Source organism: Corvus brachyrhynchos, unplaced genomic scaffold (assembly GCF_000691975.1).
Source record: "Corvus brachyrhynchos isolate BGI_N302 unplaced genomic scaffold, ASM69197v1 scaffold101, whole genome shotgun sequence".
NCBI classification, from domain to species: Eukaryota; Metazoa; Chordata; class Aves; order Passeriformes; family Corvidae; genus Corvus; species Corvus brachyrhynchos.
This window is the reverse complement of record NW_008237239.1, coordinates 2,003,202-2,013,249: the sequence shown is the minus strand read 5'-3', so window position 1 is coordinate 2,013,249 and position 10,048 is coordinate 2,003,202. Positions and strand designations below refer to the sequence as shown.

Genomic DNA, 10,048 nt, shown 5'->3' with positions numbered 1-10,048 from the left:
TGATCAGCACAGTGAGAAATCCCACTGAAATCAGTAACACTGAACAGCTGGGAAAGATGCACAATGAAGGCCCAGAAAATGTGATATGCATAAATTAAAGCTGGTCAGAAAACACCCTGGTATAAATTCAATTCTGGTATTTCACAGGCTAGTGTCCAAGATCAGACCATCTCCCCAGATGCACCAAGGCTTTCCCTTCTGCCCATGGAATGGGAAACTGAGGGTGTACGTGAGAGATGTCTGCCCTGGGAGATCCACCTCAAAAGGCATGGTGGGGACATGGGGTCTTCATATCCTTAAGTGTCAGGTCATTGCAATAGCTCAACCGAATTGTAACACCTTGACTTAGAAAGGGAAGACTTCAGGCTGAAAACCAAGGGAAAAAACCCCACAAAACCCTGCATCTATCTCATTTTGTATCTGAGCAGAAAACAAAATATGATAATGACTTTTTTTTTGACCAGCCTTAATCAACTGCTCTAGCAAGATCTGCTTCCTGTAGAACATTAGGGCTTTAGAGCTAAACAAACAAAACCCTCCCTTTTAAAATCCTAAGCTCTTTAAAACTGTTGCATACAAGTGCAATAACAATGTAATTTCTTAGTTGCCCAACTCCATCTTACACAAGACAACTTCAGCATCACAGCAGACCACTGAAATACTTCCAACAATTTCTTTTAGATTTGACATTTGTTAAGCAAAAGTTTTCAAATAAAAGCTTTTCTGATGGCTTTTTTTTTTTTTTTACCCCCTCCAGGTTTCTCCAAGAAAATCCCTTCATTACGGTTGCAAAGGATATTTTCTCCACATATGCAAGATATACAGGAGAACAACTCCAGAAAAAGTTCTTGGAAATACCTAGAAAGGGCACCCCTGTGCTTCCAGGTTGCCTTTTCTCTACCTGCATGGTAAAATCTATTTCAAATGATACATCCTGAAATGAGGACCTTGAATTTTTCATTCACACTTGATCAGGCAACCAGAAATCAAGGCAGTTCTGGGAGTTTCACCCTAAAACACCTAAAAAGTGTTAAGTCATCACAGATTTCTCCCACTGCTCTGAGTTGGTTTATTCAGCAGACACAAACAAGTAGCCAGTCTTCTCAGTGACAAAAAATGAAGTTGAATTCGTGGAGGAATGCAATTTACCACTTCGGATCAAGGAACAAACCGAAGGAATGCTCTGTTATTACAAGCAGCCCAGCATGCCCAAGTTCTAGCCTCTCCTCAGGCCACTGCACACTACCCCAGAACACTGTCAGGTTTAATAATGCCTGTGATCACCGTCCAGTGACCATCGGTCACACCTGCTGCTGGCTGACCTGTGTCACAGGGACCCTGCTGACACTAATGCATTGTGGCACTTCAGCTGATGAGGCAAGCTCCACTTGATCAGCATCAGAAGATCATTTTGGGGGGGGGGGTGCGGGTATGCTTGAAGTTGTTTCCCATAAGCCACGTGCAAGGGGGAAAAGGTATGCACAGCCTTTGGACTGGCCCCTTCACAATTTAGTGAGAAAGCATTTTGCCAGACACATCAATCAGACTGGCTATTTGCTTCTGTCCTTTGACTAAACTCAGCACAATAGATGAAAGGCTACAAATAAATTTTACTCAAAAAAAGAACGTAAAATACAAGCATTCTCAGCAGGTAACTTGCACACCAACTTGCTAAAAAAATAATAAAAAAGAAACTGTTTTCCAAAGAAATCCTTCCATCGTTTAAACCTTTCTCCTTCAGGGAAACACATTCCACCTAGAAACACATCCTAGAACTTTGCTGTAAGCAGCCACTCAGTTTCTGCATGAGGAGAAACAAAATGCTCCGTTCAAAACAGGATCTTTTATAGCTACATAGATAGATTTGAGGTTTAAATTGTATTTAACCACTACGATGATTCAGATGACCCAAAATTTTTTTTCTTTTACTTTTCATTGAATTGGGAAGTATGACCAGCTGCAAACAGCAAAGGTGGAAGTGAAGCACTACGGTTTAATGGGGTGTTCTATCTAGTGTGGGTTAATAATTCTTCTTTTCCCTGTTTTGGTTAAATGAACATTCTCTTACCATTTGTCTGGTTTGTCCGTGGTTAGGCAGACCTAACAAACAGGAAAGAGAATAGAGCTGGTAAGACCATTGCTTTTCCAAGACAGAAAAAAGTACAAAATCAAAACACACGCAGCTATGATTACAACTGTGTTGTTTTGCTAAGCCTAGAGTTGCCTACTGAACTGACTTCTGCCCTCCTAGAAAGGTGACGGAGAAAAGCTTCCTTGACAACACGGCTTGAAGAGCAGAGGCCCCAAATTACAAACACGTTCCATTCACCCAGTCTCTTCTCCATTTACTCAAACCTTGCTTCAAACTACCACTAGAAGCACACCTCCTCTTTCAGATCCGAGGTTTTCCGCACGTCTGGGGAAAAATCTGACGTTCTCTTTTAGTCTGAGGAATTTACTGACGTCAAGAAGGAGAAAGTGGAAGGCATTATTCACTGTCAAGGCAGCAACAAACAGAATCTTTCTTATCCTCCTTGGGTCCCCTGGGAACTCCTCAGCTCAGATGTCAGCTACAAGCTGTTAGCAAACAGAGTGTATCTACTGAACCTGCCACAAGTAAACACCTCCTCAGGCACAGAGCACAGCCACTGCAGCTATCACACGGAGCCCTTTCCCAGCCACACAAACAGCACCAGGCACCGCGACTCGGTGTGACCAGGTGCTTTGCTGTGCTATCAGGTACCTCCTCACACTGCCCTCAACTGTACTGTGCATACACAGGACCCTGAAGGACACACAAAGCTCCTGGGATGTGAGGGAAAGGCATGTTGCTAAAAGGCAGCATGGCCTGGCACAGAATGGACTGGGAGACCCAATAAAGCTGTTTGTTAGCACCATTTGGTTTTCCAAGATGCACGTTCCCAGAAAACACCATTCCATTAACACCTGTGCACCAAACCACCTTCCTCAGCCCCTTCTGGCTGAGAACCAAAATGTCAGTGCATCAAATCCAACAGGTACTACAGGACAGGCACCAGCAAATGCTGTTGCTGGCTCCAAAGGTCTCAGCAGGAATTCTGCTTTCACATTCATAGGATCTTTGAACATTCCTATTGCTAGTGGGTTAGCTGGGATGAAAGAGAAAAGCTTTTTAAAGAATCCAGCAAGAATGAACTTTCACAGCTCATGGTCCGTATTCCAGCAGGTTCCTGGAGGTTCTCATTGGTAAAACCAAACACACTGTTCTTCCATGAGTATGACAGGAAACACAGGGCACAGTAAAATACCTGGAGCGAGGAAGGCGGAACAGGGGACATTTTCTGAGCATTGAGTATCACAATACCACATTAGAATCAACAGTTTATATCAAGTGTATTTTCCATCCTGTGTAGATGTTATGCTGTTAGATGCAGATGCTGTTAGCTACTTCAAATGGGAAGACACATGGTTTCAGTTTTTGCTGCATTTTTGTGCCTAAGTATCCACAGAGATGAAGAAATAGCTGCCAAAAAGATTTCCATCAAGTCTGTAGGACAGATGTACCAGGCACCAAATAAGAAGCCCAGTAACAGCCTTTGGATGTTGACAAAGGCAGTGCAGGCGCCAGATAATAATTTGTTTTTACATGGGAGCAGCCATCACATCCAAAACACAGCTGTGAGCAGCTGTTTGGGATGGATGGACAAAGGGCTCCACGGATGCTGGGAAACAGCACAGCCAGCAGGATGCAACCAGAATCTGTCAGCTTCAGAGCTAAGCTCCAGCACTCGTTATTTTCTTCCCTCTTTCGTTTCTCCATTCACAGAGACTCTGAGAGATGGAAATCAACTGATGCTAGTCCCTGGATTGAAGCCACACATTTTTTTTTAACCACACTCCAGATCCGTTCTTTTCTTGTACTAAGAACACCCCGATGCCAGAAAAGACTGTCCTGATAGGTGGCTGCTGCTGCAATGACTATTGCTGGATGTACAACAGACAGTAAACAGTGCTATCCCCAAGCACCAGAATTAAACCAGAATATTCCATGCTGAGAAGCTGAGGGATGCAAACTGAGCAAAGGCTGAGCAGAACTGCTGCTTGCTCTGAGCCACAAAGCTTCAGAGCCCTCAAGCAGCACAGAAGCAGTGCTAACAACAGGGACACACCTCACTCCCAAACTGCCGTTTCTAGGATAAAGCTGCCCATGACAACTTTTTGCTCCAGTAAAATAGGACACAAAACAAAGCTAAAGTTTCAATGCCATTTATACCCTTGCTTTCACAGCAATAAGGTATCAATTAGCATATTAATATTAGTGAATTAATCCACGAATTTTCACTTTAGTCACACTTCAATAACTGAAGTCTGAAAGAATGAAAACAGGCACTAAAATGACCTTATTCAGTTTGAAATCTAAAAAGTACAAGCACAGTAAAAGCATAGGTAGCCAAAGCACTGCTATTAAATGAGCAACTTTTATGCACAATCGTCACCAAAGAGAGGCAGAGAGACAGCACAACATCTGTAACCCATTGCAGAACAGCTGGCAAGTCAACAGGATACATCTGTACTGGAAACAATGGATTCTCACCCAAAAGTTTTTGGTGGCTTCTGTGTTAGAGATGAAGCCTGCCAGACAGGCACCTCTAAGAACTAAACCAATCCTGTGTCTCTGGGTGAGTGGTGGGACAGGCAGGGAACCACCATGCCAGACTCACACCTGCCCCATGTGCCTGCTCCACTTTCACAGATCAAGGTTTGAGAGATGTCTCCCCATGCATCCACGAGCAGGTTAAAAATAGACAGCATACGAATTTAAACCAGGAGCAAAATACAACAGGTCTGGCAGCTCCTCTCCAGGAAAAAAAAAAAATAAAAGTCTGACTATATTTCAGGTAGGAATGTCTAGAGAAGACACAGGGTAGAAAGTGTGATTATCCCTTTTGATGATATCTAAGGTCCAACTGCTTGAATTTACACAGCTCTACATCAGAAACAACACTGACCTCCTCCAAATGACACAAAAATACACAAACAACAAAAAGAAGTGTTTTCAGGATTGACCAAACCTTTAAAACCACTAAGTGTAAAGGTCTACAGTGACAAATCTAAGCAGGTCTTCCACTCTTTTGCAGCCAAAGAAATTGAAATATACACTGAAAACTCCAGATTAAATGTTAAGGGTTTTTTCCATACCACTGAAAAGAACCCAAAGCTGTAGAAAATCTCTTGCCATCCAATTCCTCCTGTCAGTCTCCTGTATACACTGAAATAAAGAGGAAGCCCCAGAGGATAAAATGGAGACAAAGTCAATTGAAGGTATAGCTGCAGAGAATCATAAATGTCCTTTGCCACAGACAATTCTACACCTTACTGAAACAGCAATAAAACAGCTGATCACTGCACAGAGATTAACTGGCACCCTCAGGGCATGTCTCTGCTCCCCACAGCTCAGTGCCAAGGACCTCGGAACTGTTCCTCAAGCTAAGCACAATCACAGAGATTTTGGCTGAAAACCAGTCCAGCAGGTTACTATGCCCTAATGATCCCTTCATTCCTGAAGTACCAAAGCTGCAGGTGAATATACTTTCTCCCAAAGAAGCACAGGAAGGACTACCACAAACAGCAACACAAGTCTGTTACTGCTGCTACTTTACAGCTTCGTTTTATCTTTCAAGGATGGGGAAACCACCTCTCAGCCAACCAAACTGTTCCTTTTCCACCCATCTCATGTTATTTGAATATCACACTTTTGGATTTGTTAAAAAAAAAAAATTGAATGAGAGAATGCCCAAACTTACAGCAGCAACTACAGCACCACCCCAAGAACATGCTGTGGGAGTAGGGGATAGCTGGCACCCAAAAACAGAGTGGAAGGGGGAATCTAATTTCCCAATGGAAAGCAAACCAGCACATCTGGTCCCACAGGATGCCTGATTCTAGATATGCTCTTTGCTGATCCAGTCCCATCCCCAGCGACTCAGCATCTCAATGGCAGAATTCCAAAATTACTCCCACTGCTCCAATTCTGCCTGCTGTTTTGCCAACACCACACAACTGCCATGTGGAGAAGCAAGAGAGCTCAAACCCTCAGCAGTGAGCCTAATGCAGGCTGGAGCACAGGGATATTCCCATGAAGCTACTACAGCAAGCTTCAAGAAGCTGCTGAAGCATGGAGAACTTTCTGCTTGGTCAGAAACCTTCCAATGCTTTTCCATACTTGAACATACACACTGCTGCTGTGTATTTACAGCCCAGTTCACAGTCTGACACAAGTCTGTACAGAACTGACCCTTGTGCCAAGAAGGAAGAGTAGGCCAGCTTCCAGCCTGGACACAACTCGGAGTTGTCAAACTTGTATTTACTCAGTTACTAACTCCAGTCTTCAGCATATCCACCACACACAAAAAAATGGGTCCTTCATCAAGCAATTAGTCACAGATGGCATTTGGTTTTTACTTTGTTTACCCACAAGAAGTATCATACAAAACATGTAATATGCATTAAGATTCAGAAGCACATCTTCAGTCACAATGAATGCAGATAATTTCACGCACTCTTTCACAACCAGTGACGTTACTATTGCTTTCTAAAATCCATATACTCTTCATATGCATTTTCCTTTTCCAAAAGTAATCCTCCTTCTGGGACTCCATCCTTCCCAGCAGTAACAAAAACACCAACAGTACCACATTTGTGAGCAAGCTAGAAAAAAATATAAAAATTCACGCATGAATGAGGCTTGATGAACAAGGATTTCACTTCCAAGTTACTGGTTCACTTGAGGCAGTCTCAGTGTGTTGACATATACACACATACACTTTTTTGCCAGCTTGCAAGAACACTTTAGCACCCCTCCCTCTCTTAAAACTACCAAGAGTGTTTTACCACTGTGAGTGTCCACCTGCTAACAATCAGAGGCTACAAACTTTCAGAAATGTAACTGCAACAAGCAGAAAAAAGCATAAATTGTACCAAACACCACCTAGAGTAACATTCTCTTAAAATTCTGCTGTACATAAAAAAAATGTTAAAATTGTAATTTACTTACCTAAGTAAGTTCCTACCAAGATTGGCAAAGGAAAAGGAAAGAAAATATTTAAGGTTAAAAAAGGAAAGATTCATATAGTTCAGAATACAGTAGCTCAGCTCCATGCAACAAATAGAGAAACACAGACTGGTTTGGTTGTAATGAAACACAGAAGTGATCCCAGTTCTCTGCTGGACAGATAAAACCAAGACGACATTAAACACACAGTAACTCCAAATGAGAGATTTTGCAAAGAGCAGCTTTAATTTTGGATGAGTAAGTACTGGTCTGTACCCACCTCCTTCCACCAACCCTTGCACATTAACCTCACTGGATTTGGACAGCACTTCCTAAAATGCTTGGTCTAGCAGGTCACACTCACTTGCTGTAACCACAGCACCTCACAGATGATGTGTCTGTTCATGCAAAGCTGTACCTCCTGCTACAAGTACTTCAAGGACCCTGCTAATACTTTCTGAACAGTGACATCCAACTGCAGAGAGCCAGCAGCTACCCTTGGATAAGCACATCGAGAAGGGAGAGCTGCTATCTGTCTCAGGGTTGAGCCAATCAATGCCATCCACCCATATTCCAAAAAGAGCATCATGGTAGATTCTGCCTGGCTGTAACACACTACGTGGTTAAAAAAAGGAAACAAAACTATGCACCTCACTGCTTTAGGATTTGCTGATCCAAGCTATCGAAACTAGAAAGCACTGAATTATTCACTGTTCTTAGCATCAGGAATATTATACATCATATACATATATATGTGTATATATATATATATGAATGATATGTGTCACATATTCCACTCAATTAAAAATTCAGGCTTTGTACTATCCAGGGCATTTGCAATTCTGCCCTTGTTCTGTTATACATTAATTTCCTCTCACATTAATTACACCTGCTCTCTACCATTGCCTAGGGATATGCACTCTCCTCTCAATCAACATTTGCATCTTACTCCATGCCATCGCTCCTAAATGAAATGGTTTTCACTAGCTGATCCACAGAGCATGATGCCCATCTGCTGATTTTATTTTCAGATCTTTCTTCATAACACCAAAAGAACCTAATCACAGTATCAAGGCTAAACTGAAGGCAAGTGAAAATTGTTTCACTTAGCATCTGAATACAAAATCCCACGTAGAATTCTCAAAAATAATTAGTACTTTTGGCAAATAATCTTAAAGCAAGGAAGTTGCACAGCCACATGGTTCTTGGGGTCTCCAAAAAGCAGTTCAAGCAATTTGACATTCTTCCCAGCTGTGCTGCAGCTGGCACTGAACATCTGCTCTCTTGTCACTAGTTAGCATTACTGGGATTTGGATTTCAACAGCTAAAGCCAGGCCTTTTCTCCAGCACCGCACCATTTGTTAAAGGACCAATACTCCCTGCCATTTACATTAATTCCTGGATGGGAAAGTTTCCATTGGCTGGTTATCCTTCAGTTTAGAAAGACAGCTGATGTCACTGGTGATAAAAGGCAGAATTTTAATGCAACTTATGGATACAGGTAAGTCCATATTTTCTGCAAGTCTAAGTCAGCCAGAAAAAACCATGCATATATATATATATAAAAAATATTGAGATAATTTTGGTCCCCTAGACAGCTGGTGGAGAACTTCCCTATCTTTCCACCTTTATAGCTGTTTTTGCTCAAAAACAGTATTTTCCACTGTCATGCTCATCTCTTGATAACTGAACTAAGGCTATGCCAGGCTGATGAATGCTTCCATTTCTGGTTCATTCACGTTTTCCCAAAAAGGATGTGAGAAACAATGAACCAGAACACGTTAAATTAGACTGACATTCCATTTGGGTTTACAAATCCCTAGCAGCAGAAGCAAGGAAGCAAGGTATTCCAACAGTTAATTAACCTCACTCCAAAATCTGCAGCTTGTTTCCAGCCAAAGTTCTCTACTGTACCTTCTGGCTACCACAGCTCATTATTCCACTCCCAGCTAGACTAAAAAGCCCTCTATTATTATACTTCTGCTGTTCCTGTCAGCAGAGACAAACACCTACAACTTCCAGTTTGATAAAAGCGTTTTCCATTATACAGTGTGTTTTCCAGTCCCTTCACTGTTTTCATGGCTCTTCTATAAACCCTCTCCAATTTTCAGCATTCGATCCGCTACCATGTCATCAATGCAAGTTTGTTGCTGGGAAAAGCCTTCCCTTTATTGCAGCTACTCATTCATGTTCTCCCTCTTTCTGACAATTTTAGAGTGCATGTGATGACCGTGAAAAACAAATTTCATTAGATGAAAGCGAGCATGGTGTAAAAGAGAGAGGAGAAAAATAAAAATCTAACAATGCTCCCTCCCTTCCCCCAGCAGGTTTTTTTCAAGTATTACATGGATCCCACCCTGCATGGCTGTAAGGAATCAAGTAAACAGGTTCCTGCACACAAAACATCCTCTCTCTCTCTCTAGAGGAAGTTTCATGGCAAAGATTGTCAGTCAAGCTCCAGAACATCAATGAAAAAGCAATAAACTAATAATTTTTTAACATCTCACTGTATTTGACAGCTTATGAGACTCCATGTACTTTTCATGTTCCAAAAATAGGATTCTGCAGCAATTTGTCCATGCTAATTTAATGTTGAAGGAGAGCTGGGAAGGGTATTGCCTAATGGTGCCTCCAACATGATTTAAGGATGAGGGAAACAAAATAGATGAAAGAACTGCAATCTTCTTGTAAAATAAAGTGGAGGTAGTGAGAACATGACATTAAGAGTATATTCCTGTTCTTGGAATTCAGTCACTGGTCAAAACTCAAGATGGCTGGCCAGACAAATCATATTCAGAGCTTGAAAAAGTTCAGGTCTCAAGGGTTAAGCAGAGATGAGTCAGAAAAAGAAAAGTTAAAATTGCTTAGCTGGAGTTACAGTAGCAAGAGAGAAAAAAAATAAACAAATAAACAACAAAATTCCAAAGGAAAAATGTGAACTACTCCTTGAAGTTCAGCAATTGCCATGTATAAACACGTATCTTAGTGCTTTACATTATACAAAGATACAAGCTGCTA

At 41.8% G+C, this 10,048-nt stretch overlaps 1 protein-coding gene across 1 annotated transcript in view; it reads right to left on the bottom strand.

The window, feature by feature from the left end:
- The window catches only part of MTA1 (metastasis associated 1), a 66,720-nt gene that overhangs the window by 6,922 nt on the left and 49,750 nt on the right, over nt 1-10,048 (bottom strand). The window contains exons 18-19 of the mRNA XM_017729682.1: nt 7,034-7,045; nt 2,069-2,100 (exon numbers count right to left, since the gene is read on the bottom strand). Of these exons, the coding sequence (XP_017585171.1) occupies nt 2,069-2,100; nt 7,034-7,045 (44 nt within the window). The remainder of the gene's footprint in view (nt 1-2,068; nt 2,101-7,033; nt 7,046-10,048) is intronic.